General features: G+C 43.1%; 1 protein-coding gene, 1 long non-coding RNA gene and 1 pseudogene across 8 annotated transcripts in view; 1 reads left to right on the forward strand and 2 right to left on the reverse strand.

Annotated features, from left to right (window-relative positions):
* The window catches only part of ATG5 (autophagy related 5), a 146057-nt gene that overhangs the window by 116500 nt on the left and 6056 nt on the right, over window positions 1–23501 (forward strand). For 6 of the 7 annotated variants that reach the window (XM_086317527.1, XM_086317521.1, XM_086317526.1 and 3 more), the window contains 2 exons: window positions 16529–16693; window positions 17699–17952. In XM_086317527.1, coding sequence (XP_086173653.1) covers window positions 16529–16693; window positions 17699–17895 — 362 coding nt within the window. In that variant the 3' untranslated portion in view covers window positions 17896–17952. Of the gene's footprint in view, window positions 1–16528; window positions 16694–17698; window positions 17953–23501 lie in introns of those variants that run through there. The other variant, XM_086317523.1, reaches the window with a different exon arrangement.
* LOC147365900 (uncharacterized) lies at window positions 4177–15160 on the reverse strand. The gene is made up of 2 exons (XR_015133008.1): window positions 15026–15160; window positions 4177–4454 (listed from the first exon to the last, which is right to left on the reverse strand). It is a non-coding gene; the product is annotated as an uncharacterized LOC147365900 (long non-coding RNA).
* LOC147365901 (small ribosomal subunit protein eS1 pseudogene) lies at window positions 11456–12247 on the reverse strand (annotated as a pseudogene).

Here is a 23501-nt window from a genome sequence, read left to right on the forward strand (position 1 = left end):
TAGTTTCCTTTTCCTTGTTCCTGTTATAAAAGTTTCTTAAATAAAAGATAGGCATAAAGGAGATCATATGATCGAAAACTGAAGAGGGGCACAAATCTCAATATACTTGTTTAACTCATCCTTGGTACTGAGCATCCTAAGAAAATGAAAATATGTTCTTAAGTCACTGTCATTGTTTAACTAGGAAGGACTAAATTCAGCCTAAAAAAATGATTTCATCCTTCATAGTGTTGCTTTTAAGTTGGATGATCCAGGTTCATGGATAGAGTGGATTGATAAGGACTTTTATGTATCTGGAGACCCAAAATAGCCTGCGTATAGTTAAAACTGATCTATCAGTCTTTATAGAATGGTGATGTTTAGAACATAATTCCAGTCAGTCTGACGTGAACCCAGGAGTGAACTATTCCTGTTACACGTTCATCTCCCCATTCACTGGAAAACAGGTGGAAACTGATGGTTTGCTAAGAAAACAGTGTACAAGATTTGATATTGAGTGACATTAACATTTAATGATTATCTTTCTAGGATATCTTTATATATTATAGGCTATATAAGGTATGATATTTTATTTTCTTTCAATTTTCAGAAATGTGGTTTACATGGGTCATGCCAAAGAGTGATGTTCTCATATTTTACTTACCGTACTGTTGATATTTAGGTCTGAGGTAAGTTGTCCTTCCTTTTAGATGTGCCAACGCAGTTGAATAGAAGTATAGCGCCTTGGGGTTTGTTAGGGGAAAAACCAAGTATAACAGCATTTATAGTCCATTCAGTGCATGGTCAGTCACTGGAGTGGAATTAGTCAAAATACTTACCTATCTCTTGAGTTCCATCATCCACTCAAGTATTTTCTTAAATATAATTGTCTCTTGGTCTGGAAGTATTAAAAATTAACCTGCATGGCTGTTGGAGAGAAGGGGGTTATGCTGCTTTTCAAGTAATTTGGGATGAAATGATACTTTTGTAATAAAAATTCATTTACCAGATAGATTTATTTGACGAAAGAATCCTTTACATTCTCTTGTGTGAATTACAGATTTGATTCTCCACACTCATTGTGGCAAATGTAACACTACTTGGAATCTGGTAGTCTCAGCATAGGAAGCATAGAGTGAAAAGGGACTCTGTTTTTAGGTCCTTGAGGTGTTTCATTAAGTATTAAACATTTTAAACACTTAACTATTCTTGTTTACCATCAATGATGGTGATCTTGGAATGATCACCAATGAGATAAAGATAAATTTGAAGATTTAAAAATGTCAGCATGTTTTTGACATACCAGTTGATTCTCCTGAAAGTGATGAATTTGGCTTTCCCTCTATAGCTTCTCCACCCCCACGTCAGGAGAGTAAATAAAGCACAACCAGGCTTTTTCCTCTTTGTTTTCCATGATTGTTAGTGGAGTGTCTTGCACATACTTAGTGCTTTGCAGCTATGTATAAAAAATAAAAAAAACTAACAGGATTATTTAATGATACTTTAAAATTGGTGTTATATTTTCCTGTTAAAAATACCAGCTGTAAAAATAGAAAGGACCTTGTTGTTTAGAAATCAGTATACAAAGTGCAGTGGGTGCAGGTTTGCAGTACTGGTGAAGACTTGCTTACTCAAATTGGCGACTTTCAGTAGGAACCACTGTGGATCCGATCCTTGCGTCAGTCCACATTCATTTTAGTCTTAGTGTAGACCACAGCACAGATCTTCTGTTTCAACATCACTCTAATTTAAGCAGCCCCTAAAGCTGGAGCTATTCTCATCAAGCATCTGGAGGTATTTATTAATTCTGGCCTTTTCATAAATGAGTGGTGTGTGTCTTGCCTTTGCCTGTAGACCTTACTTCTGAAAATGTAACACATTTTTGGCAAGGGAAATGTGTTAGATCTGTGAGCAGGGCTCTTCACACTGAGCTAGACTCTTGGAACCATGTTTATGGAAAAGCTTTAAGAGAAATATTGGTGTTCAAGTAGAAGAGGTGTCTTCTTCATGTATTAGAAAATACTGATGAATACTTTGTAACATTTACTGTGGTTTACAGTCAGTATTTGTGTAGTGTTTGTTCCTCACACTGAGCAGACTCCATAAGAGCAGAGAGTGGATCTGTTTGGCTCAGGATTGTTTTCTAGGACCTACTACTGTGCCTGGAACTTAGTGGACTGTACTCCATACTTGTTGAATAAAAGTTTGGAAAAGGCTGTGTAGTATACCTCCCCTTTAGATCCCAAAGCATATTGATACATTAAGCTTTGAGAAGTTCTAAAGTTAAGAGACCTATCTGATCGAGCATTTCTGAAATTTTCTTAATTATAGGGATTTTTCCCCTAGTTTTGTTGTTGCTTAGTAGCTAAGTCATGTTCGACTCTTTGCAACCCCATGGACTGTAGCCTGCTAGGCTTCTCTGTCCATGGGATTTTCCAGGCCAGAAGAGTGGAGTGGGTTGTCATTTCCTACTCCACGGAATGCTCCCAACCCAGGGATTGAACCCACATCTCCTGCATTAGCAAGTAGATTCTTTGCCGCTGAGCCACCAGGGAAGCCCTTCCCCCTAGTACCGTATTACATTGAACTCTAGTTTGGGAAATGCTACATTAAATTGTTAGATACTGATAACCTAGAGTTTAGAGCATAAGGCTTATCCCTGCTCTTCTGACACTCTGTTTGAAAGTAGCTCTTAGCTTTTGACTCCAAACAAAATATCTTGAGCCTGTTCATTCCATCCTTTAGCTGAGTTCCATTTTTGTCAGCTTCCTCCTTGAAATTTATTCACCGAGTGTGTAATGAGTAATACATGCCAAGCTATGTGCAAGAAATGCAATAGGTTAGAATTTGTCATGGTAATACCGGGCGGACAGTCTGGGTGCTCAGCACTGCCATAATTTGACAGCACATTCAGAGTAAGATTTAGTGAAAGGGCTGGGAACCAGAAGCTCTCTTTACAAGATTTCCATCCAAATATAAAAACTAGGCAAATGGTAAACATTTAGGTATGAGAGTAAGCAGGAATCAAGGGTGAATAATTGCTCTCTGGGAGGCCCCTTGAAGGTAGCCAGAAGAGCTGTGGAGCTGAAATGCAGCATTCTAGGAAGATAATCTGGAGAAGGCAATGGCACCCCACTCCAGTACTCTTGCCTGGCAAATCCCATTGACAGAGGAGCCTGGTAGGCTGCAGTCCATGGGGTCGCTAGGAGTTGGACACAACTGAGCGACTTCACTTTCACTTTTCACTTTCATGCATTGGAGGAGGAAATGGCAACCCACTCCAGTGTTCTTGCCTGGAGGATCCCAGAGATGGCGGAGCCTGGTGGGCTGCCGTCTATGGGGTTGCACAGAGTCAGACACGACTGAAGCAACTTAACATAGGAAGATAATCACTAGAGCTAGAAGTGGAGAGGCCAGCCTTGTGGGCGGTGGTGCTCTGTGGCACTGGCACCTGTGGCAAGCATTCCTCATCTCTAGGGCTTACCTTACCTGTTGGGAAGTGCCGAGTGGTTTCTTGCATTGTCTAGTGCACATTTTCCAGGTAAGTTATGTTGCTGAAAGCTTAAATCCGTAATTTGGGTATTGATATTCTTGTTACTCACAACTGTTGGATTTTAGCTTTCTTTTACAGAGACAGTAACTCAGTAACTTGTGACTTGTATCTGATCTGTTGTGTGCAGGCCTAAAGAAAAATATCATGCCCTGACTACTTTTTCTGGGTAGGCCATCTCAACCATGCCTTCCTTAAAAATTCATTAATTCCTAGCTCCTTCTGTCATGGTTTTGAAGTTATCATGTAATCCCTGGTGGCTCAGATAGTAGAGAATCTGCCTGCAGTGCGGGAGACCTGGGTTCGATCCCTGGGTTGGGAAGATCCCCTAGAAGAGGGCATGGCAACCCTCTCTAGTGTTCTTGCCTGGAGAATGCCCATGGGACAGAGGAGCCTGGCAGGCTAGACTTCATGGGGTCACAAAGAGTTGGATATGACTGAGCAACTAAGCACACACACAAAGTGTCAGCTTTTCCTGATGATTCTGATATACCGTAGTGATGCGGACATTCAAGTGTGACAGAGAAAGTTACTGACGATGCTGATACTGTGAAGGCATCAACTGGAGCCAACTTCAGATGAGGTCTAGCCAGCTTGGGGCAGGGGTTGGGGAGGAATATATTTAAGCAAATCAGGTAAACGTTAAGTCCCTTTTGGATAGTACCATGCATTCAAGTAAAAAAGTAGAAATGCCAGATAGGTTGTGATCTTTGTGTTCAGTCGCCCAGTTGTGTCCAGCTCTTCTGTGATCCCCATGGACTGCAGCACGCTAGGCCTCTCTGTCCCTCACCATCTCCTAAAGTTCACCCAAGTTCATGTCCATTGCATCGGTGATGCCATCCAGCCATCTCATCCTCTGATGCCCTCTTTTCCTTCTATAGTTGGCCATAGATCAACTCAGATGCATTGCAGACCTCTTCATTTTCTAGGCAGAACAAAGCCCATACATTAGTCTTAGAGCATTTCGGATATCTTAGTAAAGCCAACTCTGATTGCTAACTGTGTGCTAGGCATATGCTCCCAGATTTTATAGAATCCTACATGATTTGTTTATTCAAAAATTTATTGAGTAGGATAGTGGGTGTTTTGAGGGGAAGAAGACGTGGTCTCTGACCTTAAGGAGGCTCTGTAAGAGGAGAGAAGACGAGTAACTATAACAAGACAGTTGGATATTGCAATGAGAAAAGTACAAACAAACCACTATGGGGAAATGGAGCTGAGAAAATGATTTACTTTGAGTGAACTAGATGGTATCTTGCTTGACCTCTCAGAAGCATTTGACAGTTGATCACACCTTAATTCTTGAAACACTTTCTTCACTGGACACCACACCCTCCTGGTTTCCCTTCTCCCTCAGCCCCTTTCTTGGTTTTCTTTCTTGATTCTTTTCTTCACTCCTAAATGTTGCAGTTGCTCCAGGCCTCAGGCTTTGATGTACTCTCCTCTAGCTACACTCAGTGTGTGAGCTCATCTTATGGCTTTTAACATGGTGTGTTTTTCTCCAGTCTTAACTTTTCCTGAGTACCAGACTTACACCCAGCTACCTACTTGTCATCTGTCTTAGATATCTACTAGTTCAAAGTTTATTCAAAATAGAACTCTTGATTTTCTGTTCATACCTGTACCTCTCTCACTCTTTCCCATCTTAGTAAGTGCTACTCAGCCCCAAAGCCTAGTATCTTTTACTCCTAACCTAGTAATCTTTAATTCCTTTCTTCACATCCCTAAGTCTATCAACAAGTCATAATGATTCTACCTTAAAATACGCCCAGAATATATATATGTATATTTTACCACTTCCACTGTTTCTACCTAGGTCTAAGCAACCATTGTCTCACTGGACTACTTAACTGTAGCCTCTCCTCTGGTCTCTCATTAAAGCATGTGACATCATGGCAGTCCTTTGATCAAAACATTCCACTGTCTTTCTAGCCCATCAAAATAGGTCTGAATTTACCAGGCTCTGCTTAATCTGGTCCCTGCTTCTGGCCTTATCACTCTGTGCCTCCACTGTGACTTTATTATTTCTGCACTGATCTTCTTCCCCACCATTTCCTTTAAATATGCCAAGATCATTCTCCCTCTGGGGACTCCCTGCTGTACATGGCTATATAGCTAACAGTTTTTGAGTATTTATTACAGTGTCCCAGGCCCTATTCTTTTTTTTTTTCTTTTTAAACTTTACAATATTGTATTAGTTTTGCCAAATATCGAAATGAATCCGCCACAGATATACCTGTGTTCCCCATCATGAACCCTCCTCCCTCCTCCCTCCCCATACCCTCCCTCTGGGTCGTCCAAGTGCACCAGCCCCAAGCATCCAGTATCGTGCATCAAACCTGGACTGGTGACTCGTTTCATACATGATATTATACATGTTTCAATGTCATTCTCCCAAATCTCCCCACCCTCTCCCTCTCCCACAGAGTCCATAAGACTGTTCTATACATCAGTGTCTCTTTTGCTGTCTCGTATACAGGGTTATTGTTACCCTCTTTCTAAATTCCATATATATGCGTAGTATACTGTATTGGTGTTTTTCTTTCTGCCTTACTTCACTCTGTATAATAGGCTCCAGTTTCATCCACCTCATTAGAACTGATTCAAATGTATTCTTTTTAATGGCTGAGTGATACTCCATTGTGTATATGTACCACAGCTTTCTTATCCATTCATCTGCTGATGGGCATCTAGGTTGCTTCCATGTCCTGGCTATTATAAACAGTGCTGCGATGAACATTGGGGTACACGTGTCTCTTTCCCTTCTGGTTTCCTCAGTGTGTATGCCCAGCAGTGGGATTGCTGGATCATAAGGCAGTTCTATTTCCAGTTTTTTAAGGAATCTCCACATTGTTCTCCATAGTGGCTGTACTAGTTTGCATTCCCACCAACAGTGTAAGAGGGTTCCCTTTTCTCCACACCCTCTCCAGCATTTATTGCTTGTAGACTTTTGGATCGCAGCCATTCTGACTGGTGTGAAATGGTACCTCATAGTGGTTTTGATTTGCATTTCTCTGATAATGAGTGATGTTGAGCATCTTTTCATGTGTTTGTTAGCCATCTGTATGTCGTCTTTGGAGAAATGTCTATTTAGTTCTTTGGCCCATTTTTTGATTGGGTCATTTATTTTTCTGGAGTTGAGCTGTAGGAGTTGCTTGTATATTTTTGAGATTAGTTGTTTGTCAGTTGCTTCATTTGCTATTATTTTCTCCCATTCTGAAGGCTGCCAGGCCCTATTCTAAGTGCTTTCAAGTGTTAACTCATTTCATTTTAGAGCTATATGAGGTAGTTACTGATACTATCCCCACAGGGAAACTGAGGCACAGGACAATTAAGTTTCTCTACTAGCATCCTGAGGTGGGTGGTCGAGCCAGTATTTAAAACCAGGCAGAATGGGCCTAGTCCACACTCTCACCCACTTACTGCAGGTGCCTTGGCTTACTTTTGGTTGCACAACAGAATGTAAGTTCCATGAGGGCAGGGACATTCTTCTGTTCATCCTCATACCTCTAACAGGTCATACCTCTATAACCTGTATTTGAGCTGTTGCGTGCAGGCCTAGGGAGAAATGCCATGCCCTGACTACTGGCCTTTCTCTGGCTAGGCAGTCTCAACCACGCCTCCCTGAAGAGTTTGGTCATCTTAGTGCCCATATTTCTATCGCTCTTTTTGTCATGGTTTTGAAATTAAGTATCGTATAATACGAAATGTTAGCTTATCCTGGTGTCTCTGATGTACCATAATGATACTAACATTTGAGTGTAACAGAGAAAGTTACCAGTGATACTGACAACATGTGAAAGTATCAACTGGAACCAACTTTATGTCAGAGTCATACCTTCGACACATGGCAGGGCCTTATTAAATATTTATTGAATGTATAAGTTTCTACAGCTTCTGAGTAAGTTAGGAAAAGTCTCATTGAAGGCTTTTGAGCTGGAGCTTGAAGAAAGGGAAATTCTGTCTTCAAGCAATTGGGGAATGAAGGAAGGGAAGAAAGTGAGTCACAGCCAGATAGAGCTATATGAATAAAAGCCCAGGGCTTAATCACTTGCAGGGGAGAGGGAAAGATAAAACAGAAAAGATCTATTCTGGAAAGATGATAGAGAGCCCTCAGCACCTGGCTGAGGAAATGAGATTTTGTTTGGTGTGCACTAAGAACCACTAAATATCATTAGCAGTTAGATCGTATGTGTAAAGCAGCCTTTTGAGATGACGACTCAGATCAACCATCTTGTAGATGTTTAGTACAGTCTTAGTCTAGGATATCAGCCCTGGGATTTCTTTGGAAGGAATGATGCTAAAGCTGAAACTCCAGTACTTTGGCCACATCATGCGAAGAGTTGACTCATTGGAAAAGACTCTGATGCTGGGAGGGATTGGGGGCAGGAAGAGAAGGGGACGACCGAGGATGAGATGACTGGATGGCATCACTGACTCGATGGACGTGAGTCTCCTGGAGTGAACTCCAGGACTTGGTGATGGACAGGGAAGCCTGGCGTGCTGCAATTCATGGGGTCGCCAAGAGTCGGACTCGACTGAGCGACTGAACTGAACTGAGTCTAGGAGACCAGTGAGAGAAAGACTGCAATGACTGAGTTACTAACAGCTCTTTGACTATCATGGTAACCTCAGAAATAAAGTTCCCGCATCCACTGTAGCCTCTGCAATTCCTCTCTCCATCTGGCAGCCAGAAAGATCATTTAAAGCGTCAGCTCAGGTCCTGTGATACTGTGGTTTATAATAAGAACTATATACTTGGTCTTTGTCCCCTTTCCAGCCCAGAGCTCCTAAAACTGAGAATTTCCTAGTGAGGAGCACAATCAAGATATCTTTCCTCATGTTATGGTTGACGTTTGAACCACATCCAAGGATTGGGGTTGGTTGCCGGGAGAATTAGTCATGTGATTAGAGGTTTGAAACTCTTAATCTTACCTGGCCTTGACCTCCAGGGAGGGGAAGAGAAGCTGGAGATTGAATCAGTCACCATTGGTCAGTGACTTAATCAATTATGTGTAGTTAATGAAGACTTCATAAAAAACCAAAAGCTTCTGAGAGCTTCCTGGTGGGTGAATTCATGGACATTTGGGGAGAATGGCATCCCTTCCCACATAGCTTGCCCCATGTATCTCTTTTATTTGACTGTTCCTTAGTTATATTGTTTTATAATAAACTGGTAATGTAGAAAACAAAATATTACTCTTTTGAATTTTGTAAGCTGTTGCAGTGAATTAAAAGAAGAGGGAGTCATGAGACCCCCTGATGTACTGCTGGTTGTCCAGAAACCAGGCAGCAACCTGGGCTTGGAGTTGGTGCCTGAAGTGTGGCAGGGGGGAGGAAAGCAGTCTTGGGGAACTAACCCCCGAAGCTGTGGAAGATGATGCCGCCTCTGGGCAGATGCTGTCAGAATTGAGTTGAATTGTAGGACACTCTGCTGGTATCCAGAAAAGTGCTTATTGGTGTTGTGGGGACACCCCCTTCCCCTGACATTGACATTGGTACAGAAGCATTTTAGGTCCATTTTCTCCTCTGCTTGAGATCTTGAAATGACTTCCTGTTATCTTTAGGGGACTCCAAAATCCTAACCATATACAGGCTTTTCAAGATTTTTTCCCTAATGCTCTTCCTTTTCTTCATGATCCAACTGTAATGCACCTCTTTCAGGCTCTCAAAAGCATGAAGCTCTCTGTCAGTATAAACACTTACTGCAACTATCCCTTCTCCCTGGGATGTCCTCTCCCACACCCTCTTTGCTAATTCCTACTCATCCTTTCTCTCAGTTCTCAGGACTTTCCTCTCCCAACTGTCCAGTCCCTTCCTGGTAGGGTTGCTAGATGTAGTGGATTAGAATATAAGATGTCCAATTAAAGCTGAATTTCAGGTAACTAAGAAATAATTTTTAGTATTAGTGTAAGTATGTCCCATATAAATATTAGTATTTAGTATAAGCATATCCCATGTTATTGATGGGGCATAGTTAAAAATTTTATTTGTTTCACTGAAATTCAACTTTAACTGGACATCTTACATGTTAAATGGAAATTCTACTTCCCGACTAGATTTGGTTATCCCTTCCCCTGAATAATCAGTCTTCACATTTCCTCAGTGTTTATCGCACTTGCATTCATGGCTCCACATCTGTGTTACCTGCCAGGCCATAGGTGCCGTGAGGGTAGGGATGAGTCTTCTGGGTTCACCGATGCCTAGCATAGTGCAGCATACCAGAGCAGCAGTGTATCAGAGGCTCTGTACATATACATAAATAGTAACTGAATGAAAACCATGCAAGGCTGTTGGAGTTCTGAGAAGAGACCAGAGCTGAGGATAGCGTCTGGGAAGTTTTCTGCATGGAGGTGATCTCTGAAGCAGGAGTGGGTAGAGGGAAGGAAGAAAACAGCAAAGGTACATAGAGTAGAAGGAGAAGAGAAGCCTCTGGGCTGAGCTGAGGGGAATGCCTCAGGGGCATGGGCGACAAAAAGAGGAAGAAGGGCAGATGCCAGAGGTGGTAGTGCTGGAGAAAGAATTCATAAATAGCAGAGAGATCTAGAGGAGTAACAGGGACCAGGCCTTCCGATTTGGCAGTTAAATACTTGACTCCTCCAAGAGAGCTAATTTGGGTCTGATAGCTGTCGGGTTGCTTGCGGACTACTCTTGCAAACTTCAGTGATGGAAAGAAAAAAATAGATTGTAGCTGAGCTGTTAGCATGGTGGAGAGAAAATGTGTGTGTGTGTGTTACGTCTAAGGGAGACTTCAGTGTGTTCATTGGTGAAAGGGGAGAAATCAGCTGAGAAAGTGTGGTCATCCTGGGGAAGGAGTGGTAGATGGTCTTGGAGCAGGTGGAGAGGATGGACTCAGAAAAGAGAAAGAATGTTTCACAGGTAGGAGGAGGAGGGTAGAAATAGTAATTATTAATTACAGTAATTTCTGATAAATGTTACTCTCTGGTCTCAAAAAACGAGTCACATTGTCCTATTACTAAGGATTATATCAGTATTCACTAAAGAGTATAACCTGAATTGAACATAATTAAGGTTTCTTAGCCTGGCAGCTTGTCAAACTGTAAGAAGTATGGGAATCACTGCCTATTTAAATGTGTCTTGTGAAGAGGAGATGGGACAGAGCCTGAGAGTCTGCATTTCCAACAAACACACTGGGGATGTGCTTGTTGCTGTCTTAGACCTTCCATCCTTGCTTCCAGGAGGCTTTTTTTCTTTTTTTTTTAATGGAATGGCTGTGCTGTGTGCTGTGCTTAGTCACTCAGTGGTATTCTACTCTTTGTGACCCCAAGAACTATAGCCTCCCAGGCTCCTCTGTCCATAGAATCCTCCAGGCAAGAGTACTGGGGTGGGTTGCCATGCCCTCCTCCAGGGGATCTTCCCAACCCAGGTCTCCCACATTGCAGGTGGATTCTTTAACATCTGAGCCACCAGGGAAGCCCTTCTTGTAATGGCAGCTGAATGTAAAGAGTTTACATTGGCTTACCTTGGTAATGAAATTTATGTTTGAGAAATACTGAACTCTCTTCTGAAATTAGCTGAAATAAGATTGAAATACATCTTCTCACAAATGTGTTCTAAAGAACTCTGAATGCTCATGTGTATCTCAAACATCAGTGTCCTCAGTACTCAGAAACAAGTTGACTTCAGAATTTGAAACTGTATTGTTTTGGAATGTGAGAAAAAAGAAAATTGCCTAAAAGCAGAATGTGATCTTGATGAAATACTTATCTGAGATGAATTATTGATCATTTATTTTTGAGGGATCTATTGTTTATTGATTCAAAGGGACTTCTCAAGTCTTTTCTTCAAATGTTTTTAGGGTATTAGTGTGATTCATTATTAATGGTCTCGAGATACTTTTAAAATGTTAACGTTTAACAAAGTAATGTGCTTTTTTCCCCCACAAATAAGATCTGTTACTTGTCATCATTCAAAGTCTGAATTCCAAATAGATTCTTGGACTGCTGGCTCATAACCGTCACTCATTCAGCTTTACAACTTGTCTCATCCCCAGCAGGTTCCAAAACTACTACCTTCACCGTGATGCTCCATGAGGTTTCCCAGTTCAAACTTGGGCTTCTGCAGTATATTTACTTTTCTAACAGAGGCATCATAGAGCAGATAAGTAGATTAGAGAGCCTTTTAAATGTCTTTCTGGAATCAGTTTATTGACCACTTCTTTCAAGTCATTTGTCTTCACCCCTTGCGTCATGGTTTCCATTGTCCTCTTCCAGATTTGGCAGACTTGTTAATGCTGGGCATAGAGGTCTTCTGAATCTGACTGTTACATTTTGTAACAGTAGAATAGATGAAGGAAATAACCATTGGTAGTCGTGACGCCCACATGACCTTCAGCCATGATCCACCATTTTTTTTACGATAAAGTATGTTTGGTCATGGGTGAGACCCATGCCATGGAAATTAGTCAGGCGGTTTTTGCCCTCATCATCTTCAGTAATTAGCTTGAATTTTCTAAATTCAATTTTCATCATTCTGCAGATCAGCAAGGCTCACTTCAAAAACATAATCTGTAAAGTCATCAGATGTGATTTTGGTTCCTTGAGTTCTTGTGACTAGTGTTTTCCCAGTATTTCTTACATTGACGTATAGCCAGTGCTTTCACAGCATACAAATCTTTCTTAGAAAGTGAGTCAAACACTTTCTTCTTGGCTCCCTTTCTGCCGTTTTTGTAAGATGCTTGTTTTTGCTGATCATCATGGTGCTGCTCAGAGAGCCAAAAGCCCAAACTACTTATAGTTTTCAATATGCTGTTTACAAAATAACTATAGAACTTAGTTTTTAAATTAATTCCTAATTTTGAATGTATAAAAAATGATGAGCGCCTTCCTCTTTCAGTCTCATCTATGTACCTTTGTCACTTCGTGTAAAAGCTGATTTGCGATGATGTCAGAAGCCAAGACTATCACCTGACATGGATCAAATTCTCTAGAAAGCAGAGGTTCCAAGATAATCAGGATAGAACAAAAAAGGAGGCTATTTTTTATCAAAAAAAAGGGGATTATTATAACCTGCAGACAAAATTCAAACGTTTCTTCCTCTTGGATCACTTTTTAAAGTTTTTTTCATTCATGGTACTTTGTACATGTGCAAAATTCAGAATGTTCCAAGAGAGAACACTCAGTGAAAGTCTCTCTCATCCCTCCCGTGCTGTCTTCCCAGAACTCCCCTCTGTTAACTGAGGTCTTATGTCTGTTTCAAAGAGTGGCTTTACTTTGTGTGTTTTGGAGACTATTTCATATTAATACATATAGTCTGCCCTATTCTTAATAGCTTCATAGTTGGGTATGACTTTCCCATCATTTTCCCACAATTTAAATTTTTCTTCATTTAAAAAATGTTATATGCAAGTGAGTACAATACATTGAGTATTTGGAACCTTTAAGGAGGAATGTCAATAGATGCCTACAGGGAAATTCAACATCCCTCTAAACTGTTTCCTTGTATTTGTAGAGGCTGTATCGAAGTTTGAAGCCGTCGCTAACTCTCTCCATTCTTACAATGCTAAGAGCCTCTGCTAGGTTTAACAAGATGCTAGAGCAAAGAGGAGATGCCATTCACTCCTTGGGGTCAGCAGCTGTTGTTCAATCATGTCCAACTCTTTTTCAACCCCATGGACTGAAGCCCACCAGGCTCCTCTGTGCATGGGATTTTCCAGGCAAGGGTACTGGAATGTGTTGACATTTCCTTCTCCAGGGGATCTTCCCAACCCACGTCTCCTATTTGGCAGGCAGATTCTATTATCACTGAGCCACCTAGGAAGCATTGAATATCAGCAGACCTATCTATTAATACCATCAAGAAATGTTACAAGGCACTTCCATGCCTGTGAGTGAACATTAGAGCCATTCCAAACCAATGCTAACATCTGCATGCTTCATGGAAGACCTCTGAGGATGCGCAATCATCACCATGTACAAAAATGCACATCCAGTGGGCACCTGGCAGACCTTCCATGACAATAGTGGTTCTGGAGTTCAAGTGACGTTTCAGTAGGACTTCATCTATTTGTCCAGTCTCTCATCTACTCAATACACATTTTTGAGCATATACTGTGTTCCAGGCACAGTTCTGGCCATAGGAGTATAGTGATGGGTAGACAGACAAGGTTCTTGCCTTCAGGGAGTTGACATTCCAGTGGGGAAGAGCCAACTTCACCTCACCAAAGCCAACCGGTCCTTGCCTTCCTTCCTCATTCTCATCATTGCTTTCATTACCAGCCCTACTCTGCCTGCCCTGCCCCCCTGCCACACACACACCTCCCCTCTCCAGTCAGCCTGCAAAACTGCATGCTCTGCTTGTGGTTTGTCACCCTGGATGCCTTGCCTTATGTATATGCATCTCTTCATCTCCTGTATGTCTACATGTCTTCTTTGTGCCCAGCATGATTAGACGTACTTTGTGGGCACTCCATAAAAATCAACTGAATGAAGGCCTGGCTCTTGGCATTAAGGCTGACTTTTTTTTTAAATTAAGCTTTTTCATTTTAAAACAGTTTTTTATTCACAGAAAAGTTGTAAAGAGGATGTAGAGAGTTCCCACATGCCCTTCAGCCTGCTCCGCCTCTTGTCAGCATCTGACATCACAGTGGTATATTTGTCACAGTTAAGGAACCAATGTTGATACCGTATTATTAACTTAAGTCCATATTCAGATTTCCTTAGCTTTTGCACTGATTTCCTTTTTCTGTTGCAGGGTCTCACCTAGGATGCCACATCACAAGTGGTTGTCATGTCTCTAACTCCTCTGGTCTGATGGTCTCTTGTCATGTTTCTCATGAAGTTTTGACAGATTTGAAGCATTTTAGTTAGGTACTGTGTAGAATGCCCCGCTAACTGGGTTTGTCTGATGCATCTTTCACAGTTACACCAGGGTTGTGGGCTATTGGAGGAAGCCAGCAGAGCGGAAGTGCCCTCCTCACATTGTATCAGGGGGTATGTGCCACCCACATGACAGGACTGTGAAATCACCTTGAACACCTGGCCAAAGTACTGTTTGCCAGGTTTCCGCACTGAAAGTGAGCCTGTTCTCCTCTTACCTACTCAGTTGTTTGGAAGCAAGTCACTAAGTACAGTACCTCCAGCCCTCAAGGAGGAAGGGAGTGGGGAGAATTAGACTCCGCCTCCTGCAGGGTAGTGTTTATATTAACCATTTAAGTTCTTCTGTAAGAAAGAACTTATTTAGTCAACTTCTTATATCGGTATGGACTTTCATGTATATTTATTTAAAGATTTGGGCTATCGTCTGATAATTAGGCTCAGATTGTTTCAATTTTGGCCGTTGGGTGTTCTTTTTAGGTTGACTCCTATATCCCTTGAACATACCCCGTCTTTTTGTTTTTTGAGTGTTTCTTTACTTTCTGGCACTCCTGTGGATTTCCTGCCCCAGCCCTAGAATCCATCATTTCTCCAAGGAGCCCTGGTTCCTTCCACTGGGGAGGCCTGTTTTTCAATCCAGACCTCAGTATCGCTTACTCACCCACTCAGCCATTCATTCAAGGAATATGGACGTATATTGTGTTGTGCTCATCATTGACCCAGATGTGGACTATACAGCGGGGAACAGCGCAGACAGGTCCACGCCTTCAACTGCTAGTGATGTGGCCTGCAAGACAGACAATGAGCAAATGTCAGCTGAGAAATATATAGCTTTGATACATGCTGGACTCAGATGAAAAATAATCTATGTCAGGGGCCTGGGTTATATCAGATGGCTGGAGAAGGCTCCTGTGAGCAGCTAACATCCAGGTGGAAAGTTGAAGGATAAGAACTATTCAGCCTTTCAAAGAGTAGAGGGAGGAGTCTTTTCAGACTGCAGGTTAGTGGGGTACGGCTAGATTTTTTAAAAAGGAACAGAACATGCTAGAAGTATTATGTGGAACTCATGTTCCCTTTATGTGTAGGTTGATGTGTTTACTAGTTAATGAAATAAAATATTTCTTACTAGGGATGATTGTCAGAAGAAAGTTTGGAAGCCACTGTTTTAGGAGGAAATAAAGGCAGATGAAAGCTCTGAAAAGAGAAAAAGCCATAACATACTTGAGGATCGGAAAGGAGGTAGGTGTGCCAGTAGGGAATGAATCTAGAGAAGAGGCCGACGACACAAGGAGGCACGCAGCCCACCGGCAGGGCTGAGGAGGCCTTGGTGTTTTAATGAGGAAGCAGTGGGAAGTCACTGGAGGGGTTCAAACATGGAAGTGTTGATATTTAAGAAAAACTTGTAGGCTCCTGTGTGGAGAGTGGAAGGAGAGGAAGGAAAGAGCAAATGAGGAAAGCGGGGCCAGTCAGTAAGAAGGGTCGTCCAGAGAGAAGACAGAGCAAGAAGAGTCAGTCTTGCTCTCCCAGCCACTGAACAATGCCTGGAACACAGTGGCCCTTTGGTGTATATGTGTTGAATGGGTAAATTACACGATTGTAGTAAAGGTGGAGAGAAATGGTTGAGTCGAGACATGTTTGGGAAATGGAAGGTTCTGCTGACAGATTGGGTCTGGGGGACATGGACTGGGGAGAGTAGGCGCCCTCCCTCCCACACCGCACCTGCCAGTGCTCACGTATGCTTACTTCCTCTGCTGTTGGACTGTGTCGGGCAGTTACAAGGTTCTTTAACTGTTCAGACTGTGTTTCTACCCGTGTGCTTAGTCATAGTGGCCAGAAGTGGAAATAACAGAATTTTTCAAGAGAAACAGATTGTTGTAGAATCACAAAAACCAGTTCTTATCGCAGATTGTCAGTCCCACGAGACTTCATAATCTTGGATGCTCTGAAGCTCTGTGAACATCAATCACTAACAAATAAAGATCCTCAGAGGGGTGCCAGAATTGCTTGGGTTTTAACACTCTGACGGGGAACTTGGGTCGGGGCTGGGGGGAGGTGGTAATTTTGTATTTAGCTATGTGCCAAAGACCCTTCTCCCACCTGATTTTATGTTATATTAAAAGTACTTTGTGGCAGAATCCTTTCTTGACACTCCTTTTCTTGACAGTGCCAATGCCTGAGGTCTGCAGCTGGCTGCCCACTTGGCTGCTGGCATCCTCGGCAGAGGGCAGCCACCTCCCATCACTGTGGAGGGACTGGGAAGAGGACGGGCCTAGACTGAGCCAACAGGGAGCAGAAAACAGAAGGAACCAGTCCCCAGGAACAGAAACACGTGAGTCCTCTCTGGCAAGTTGGGCACCAGAGATGGGCGTGCTCCAGAGATGCTGATGAATTTTGAAGGATTGGTCCTTTTGGTCAAACGGGTTTCATGCTCTTGACTGAGAAACCAAAGCAACCATCAAATGTTACTGGGAATGATGCCAGTGGTGTTTGCATTGGTTAAGAATTTCATATGACAGAATAACAAACTCAAACTGCCTTAAGCAAACAAAGGGATTGCATTAGCTTATAGCCTGAAAACTTGAGCATGCAGTCCAGAATTTACATCCTCCTCACGATACCAACCCCATGCCGGTCTTGTGTATAGCCATGCTTCTTCTGTGTGTTGGCTTCATCCTTAGGTTGGCCCTTCTCTTGGTGACACAAATGGCTGAGGGAGTTCTGAACTTGGTATTCTCTAACATACTGTCCAGGAGAAGGGGGATTGTCCCCTCTGGTAAACCCACAGAGGGCTGAGGAAGCTTTTTCCCAGAAGCCCTAGGAAACATTTCCTCAAGTTCCATTGGCCTGAATCAGGCTGTATGCCCACCTCTGAGCCAGTCACCATGGCCAGGTGATGGGTACTCTGGCTACCCCTGGGAGCTGGATGAATCCAGCTGTTAGAGATGGAGAGACAGTGAGGAGAGTGGTTCCCTTGAGGCAAAATGTGGGTACTGTGGCAGGAAAAGGAAGAAAGGACACTAGGGAGGCAACCTATATATGATTACTACATCAGCATCATTATTGTGATAAAGGCCCAATTGGAGGTGATGCAGATATAGACAAGAAAACTTTTGTTCAGAACCCCAATTCTGCCTGCTTCTTGGTGAGTGACTTCTTCAAGTCTCAGTTTTTTATCTGAGAAGATGTGGATGACAATACCTCAGGGAAGGTAAAATTCACATATCTAAATATATATACACACACACACATATATTTTGATATATATATATCAAAATATATAAGGTCACATATTTGAAAAAATAAACTATGAGGTACTTTCTGTATTTTCTCACAGTGCCAAATACAGTCCTTCCTGTAGAAGCCAAGATCAAGCCCACGTTTGAGCCTAGCAGAATAGCAGGTGGAAGGAAGGCTTCCCTGGCCGTCAAGTGTTGGGCAAGTCAGGGCCCATCTCGTGTCTTCATCGCAAGAAAGAAGTTTCACTGGTTCAGAACCAAACTTAAGCAGCAGGTGTTCAGAGCTGGGGTGTAGAAGTTTCAGCTTTGATTTTTCTATGAAATCGTTCAGGTTATTAAAATGTCGGCCCTATTCTCTTGTTTAAGAACTGGTTTCATTTCTAATGACACAGCACCATCATGCCATTCCTTGATTTAGTCACGAGAACCAAAACTAATATGTGGCTAGTTTCAAGTCGTTTTTATAGCAGTTAGTACAGAGAACAACAGGCTCTTGTAAAAACAGATGTATTTGCTATCTGCTTCTCTATCTGCTGCCTCTCAGACTCAAAACCTGATTTCTAAGATGGCGTGGTCCTCTAGTTGGGCCTCGTGGGAGAGGCTCTTGCCCAGGACAAAAGCCTGGCTGTTCTCCTCAGTGTGAAAATTTTCGTAAGAAACAGGAGTCCCATCCCCTATTGATCCTATGTATAAAATAGATAACTAATGAGACCTAACTCAGGAAACCCTACTCAGGGCTCTGTGGTGACCTAAATGGGAACAAAATCCAAAAAAGGAGGGGATGTATGTGTACATATTGCTGATTCACTTTTGCTGTACAGTAAAAACACATCACATTGTAAAGCAACCACACTCCAATAAAAATTAATTAAAAAAAAAAAAGAGTCACAGCCCCCAAGCATAATAATGGTAAAGGGGTATCAGAAAGAGACCTTTCACCTCTTTAGACAGGACTCACTTGGCATTATTGTCCATTGTGAGCACAGAGGAGGGTTTTTTTATGTGATGAGTCTCTGTAAACTTCTTCAAGGCTTTGTGGTATTAACATGAGAAAGTGAGCATACATTTAGCATTCTTGGAAAAAGCATGGCCTTCCTAGTAATGCTAGTACTCTGAGAGTGACCCCACAGCCAGTGTCCTGATAGAGGCTTCATCATCTGCAATGTCTCTACAAGCAGGTTAGATAGCAAATGCTTACAGATGAGGAAACAGAGACACTGAATTTTCCATGGCTTCAGAGAAAGAAGGTTGTGGAATTTAGAGTCCTGGGCTAACCTCTGTGGTGTAATTGCTTGATCTCTCTGTAGATGAGTTTCCTCACATATAAAATGTAAATAACACTAATGGTTAAAAACCCCTCATTGGTGGCAGTGAGGATTGTGTAAACTCACGCATGTACAGTGTGTAGACCAGCATCTGGCACGTAGTTTGCACTCAGTAAATGTTCGTTATAATTATCACTACCTTCACTATCCTTTTTTTCAGTCACAAATTAAGTGCCCTTGCGTCTTTAACTCACACATGTACAACCCACCTACTGGTTCTGCCCCCAGTCTCAATTATACACGTGATCTCAAGTTGTCTTCCAACAGCTGTCTCAGACTAGGGCAAGTCTTGCTTCCATGCTAGAAAGATGACTTCCTCTGGGGTCATCTCAACAATCTTTTCTTAATGTCTTTTAATGCTAAATATGACTCCTAGGATGGGCTTCCCTGGCAGCTCAGTGGTAAAGAATCTGCCTGCCAATGCAGGAGACATGAGAGACACGGGTTTGGTCCCTGATCCAGGAAGATCCCTGGAGAAGGAAGTGGCCGCCCACTCCAGTATTCTTGCCGGCAGAACCCCATGGACAGAGGAGCTGGGCGGGCTCCAGTCCATGGGGTCGCAAAGAATCTGACATGACTTAGTGACTGAACAACAACAGCATGACTCCTAGGGCACCACTGTTTTGCAATGTTGACTGTTGAATTGACTATCAGGTCAGGTAGATCCAACTCACCTGGAAGACTGGATTGGGCAGTTAGGCCTCCTGCTCTTTGCTTTGACTCGGAGCCTGTGCTATGCTGTAGTCAAGCCCAGGTCCACCTTCTTGGCCCAGTTTAAAATGTTCCATCCAGTTCAGCCAACGTCATTTCACTTAATTCCTGCATGTAAAAATATTTACACGTTGGGAACATTGTCAAGAAAGCCTTTCTGTAGTTCATTTCTTTGATTATCTTATTCTTTGTTCCCTTCTTTACTGTGTTCGTCTGAGCAGTCCCAATAATAATGCTGCTGTTCATTGCTTTGCATATGTACATCTTGTCCCTTCTCTCAGACTGTGAATTTCTTGAAGCTGAAAGCCATTGCCTCTCTTTGCAGTGCCTCTCTTTGCACAAGCCTGGGGGCAGGTCTGCCTGGGGATGAACTCACAGAAGGGCTGTGACTGCATCTCTGTGGATCTCCCCCATCCTTTCCCTCAGCTTACATCCTCTTTCCTTTCTCCTGAGTATCTCACAGGCCCTTTCTGCCTGGTGGGAGGTAGGCCTTGAGCAAGCAGTAAATGTTGCTGCATTTACTGCATTACTACAGTAAATGTAGACTGCATTGCCAGGGCTGATCTGTCCTGTATTTGGGGCTTTGAAGGTGATATACCCAGGGGCATCCTTGGACCAGGCCTCCAACCCCTCTGTTGGCATACGTGTTAGCAGATCACCTGCCATTTCCTCAAACAAATGACCACATCTTCCCTTCATGTCTCGTTGTGTTTTCCTTGGTCCAGTCTCTCTCCTCCCACCCACACTCTCACCCTGCCTCTCCCGATTCTCTTCCAGGCCTGTCCCGTTTCCCAGCCTCTGTTTGTGCCTTGGCCTTTGCTCTTGCTCGGTCCTTCTGTGTGCCTCACTTTGGTTTCTGTTCCCCCTATTCTTTTTCTTTCACTTTCCCCCGCCCACCAGACTGTTTTACCAGTGTCATCATGACTTATAGTGTGGGAACATGGCCCTCGCTGTCTCCCACATTACACAGCCTCGCTGGCTTTTTGGATGCCCTCTGCCGAGCTAAACCAGCAGGACAGATGCTCCACGATGGCCGGACACAGGGCAGCTCCCACCGGGAGGCCTCCTTCCTGCCCACCTCCGGAAGCAGGGCAGAGCTGAAGATGGAGGCCACAGAGAAGGACCCCAGACCTTTCCTCAGCTTCTGTTGGGACATGTGAGCTGGGTGTGACCCCAAGTCTCAGAACAGCTTCGCTCTGTGAAAGCGCGAAACAGGGAGGGTTCTCTGAAAGGAATGGTCTGGGCTGCGGGGAAGAGGTGGGGTAGCACATATGACTGAGACCCGGGAGGTTTCTAGTGCTGACATGACTCGGCTCCTAATCCACAGAACTCAGCTGAAACACCCAAGCCAATGAATAACAGGGTCCCAGTCATAAGCAGAAAACGCTCTTCCCTTTTTCTTCCTTCCACCTCACCCATGCAGCCTTGTGCAATTAGTCCTCATACAAAGGTTTGCAGAATTATCCAAGTGGAGGCCAAGTCTGCTGTTTCTTGGCCATATCTACCTTCCCAGAGGGTCGACCAGCATAGCTGAAGCGCGCTGGACCACGGTGCAAAGCGGGGAGAGGGGCGCCACGGCTGCTGGGAACCGGGCCTTCTCGAACTCAGTTTCAGAGACCAAGAAACGGTCTTCTTACTTCAAACATGCAAACACTCTCCCTGTGAGGCAGCTGCCCTTTGAAGCTGTGGACCAGGGGGGAAATAAAAGCTCCTGTCTGAGAAAGGATAGGTTTCTTTCTTACACTCTCTGCTGACCATTCTATTTCCTGCGGGTTTTCTGCATGGACCCTCTGCCGGCAGCATAGGGGGAGCCTGCAGCAGCCGGCGCAGCAGGGCCCGAGTGAAAGTGACTAACACCCCAGCCTCCACAGCTACCTCGGCCTCTGCAGCACCTTTCTCCAGCCTGACCTCCCCATGCTGCCTTTCTGCTGCTGCTGTGGGAGCCAAACACGAAAGCCGGGCTGAACAGGCTGGTTGAAGAAAGGAGTGAGTCAGGTCTCAAGTCTCAGAAAGGCAATGTGGGCTGAATCCCGGTGCCAGGGGTTAAAGCCCGCCCATGCATCTCACCCATAACACAGGCAGGAAAGCGATACGGCTAAACTCAAGTGGGACATTTGTATTCAGAGATCGTTTATGTTCACCCACATTGCCTGGTATGGTGCTGAGAATGCATTTAATATTTATGGGCCCTTTTGACATTTAAATAAGGCCTGGCCAAGGGAAAGGGAAAAGATCATAGGAGTTTTGCCAAATAGGACCAAGGAATGCAATTTTTTGAACTCTTAAATTTTTTTTCTTCCATTATGGTTTATTATAGGATACTGAATATAGTTCCCTGTGCTGTACAGTAGGTCCTTGTGGTTTATCTATTTTATATATAGTCGTTTGTATCTGTTAAGCCCAAACTCCTAATTTTCCCTCTTCCTCCGTTCCCCTTTGGTAACTGTGAGTTTGTTGTCTTACGTCTGTAAGGCTGTTTCTGCACATACGTTCATTTGTGTCACATTTTAGATTCCACATATAAGTGACATCATATGGCATTTGTCTTTCTTTTTCTGACTTACTTCACTCAGTGTGATAAACTCTAGGTCCGTCCATGTTGCTGCAAGTGGCAAAATTTCATTTGTTTTTATGGCTGAGTAGTTTGGCACCCCACTCCAGTACTTTTGCCTGGAAAATCCCATGGATGGAGGAGCCTGAAAGGCTGCAGTCCGTGGGGTTGCTAAGAGACGGACACGACTGAGCGACTTCACTTTCACTTCTCACTTTCATGCATTGGAGAAGGAAATGGCGACCCACTCCAGTGTTCTTGCCTGGAGAATCCCAGGGACGGGGGAGCCTGGTGGGCTGCCGTCTATGGGGTCGCACAGAGTCGGACACAACTGAAGCTGCTTATCAGCAGCAGCAGTAGTATTCCATCATATGTATTTATATATACACACACACACACACACCACACACACACTGCATCTTGTTAAACCCATCATCTATTAATAGGCAGTAGGGTTGTTTCTGTATCTTGGCTATTGTGAATACTGCTGCTATGAATATTGGGGTGCATATATCTTTTTTAATTATAGTTTTCTCCAGATATATATGTACAGGAGTGGCTTTGCTGGATAATATAACTCTATTTTTAAATAACTCTTTTTATAGAACCTTAGTCAATATCAGCCATAGATTGTCAATCTCCTATTTCTGACTCTTATTTTAGAACTAAATGTATAATGTTACCCATACGAAGTATCTTGAATATCTGTTTCAATCAGTCTTGAAAGTCTACAGAGCTGAACTTCTGAGACCTTCTACTCTGGACCTGTAGAGTACACAGATAATGCACTGACTGAATGGCAATAAGGAAATATTTTAACTTCTGTTTAATCTATGTTTTAATGTAGAAATGAGGAAAGGAATTAAGCTTTGTTCTTACTACTAGCAATAATATGACTAATATTTGCTATAAATATTCCCAAGTACATGTGTGTAACATTTACAAATATAAATCTGATGGGGATTCAGGTTCTACTTTTGGCTAGGGAGATTGGATTATATGATTAAAAAATGTTTGCTGAAGGACTCCCTTGGCAGCCCAGCAGTTAAGAAGTTAAGACTCTGTGCTTCCACTGTAGGGAGGAAAGGGTTTGATCCCTGGTTAAGGAACTAGGATCCATCATGCCGAATGGTGTGGCCAAAAAAAAAAAAATTTGCTGAGACTTCTGCTTTTGACCAATATGGTATGATAAAGACCAAATTTACCCTTCAATCTGAAACAGCCACCACAAAGAAACAGGTCTAGCACAGAAGTTATCACATGATATTCATGAATGCAAATGAATTGAATGAATAACTGAAGCCCCCCAGGGAA

This window comes from Bos grunniens, chromosome 9 (assembly GCF_055505025.1).
Source record: "Bos grunniens cultivar Pamir isolate PY7600 chromosome 9, Bosgru_T2T1.0, whole genome shotgun sequence".
NCBI classification, from domain to species: domain Eukaryota; kingdom Metazoa; phylum Chordata; class Mammalia; order Artiodactyla; family Bovidae; genus Bos; species Bos grunniens.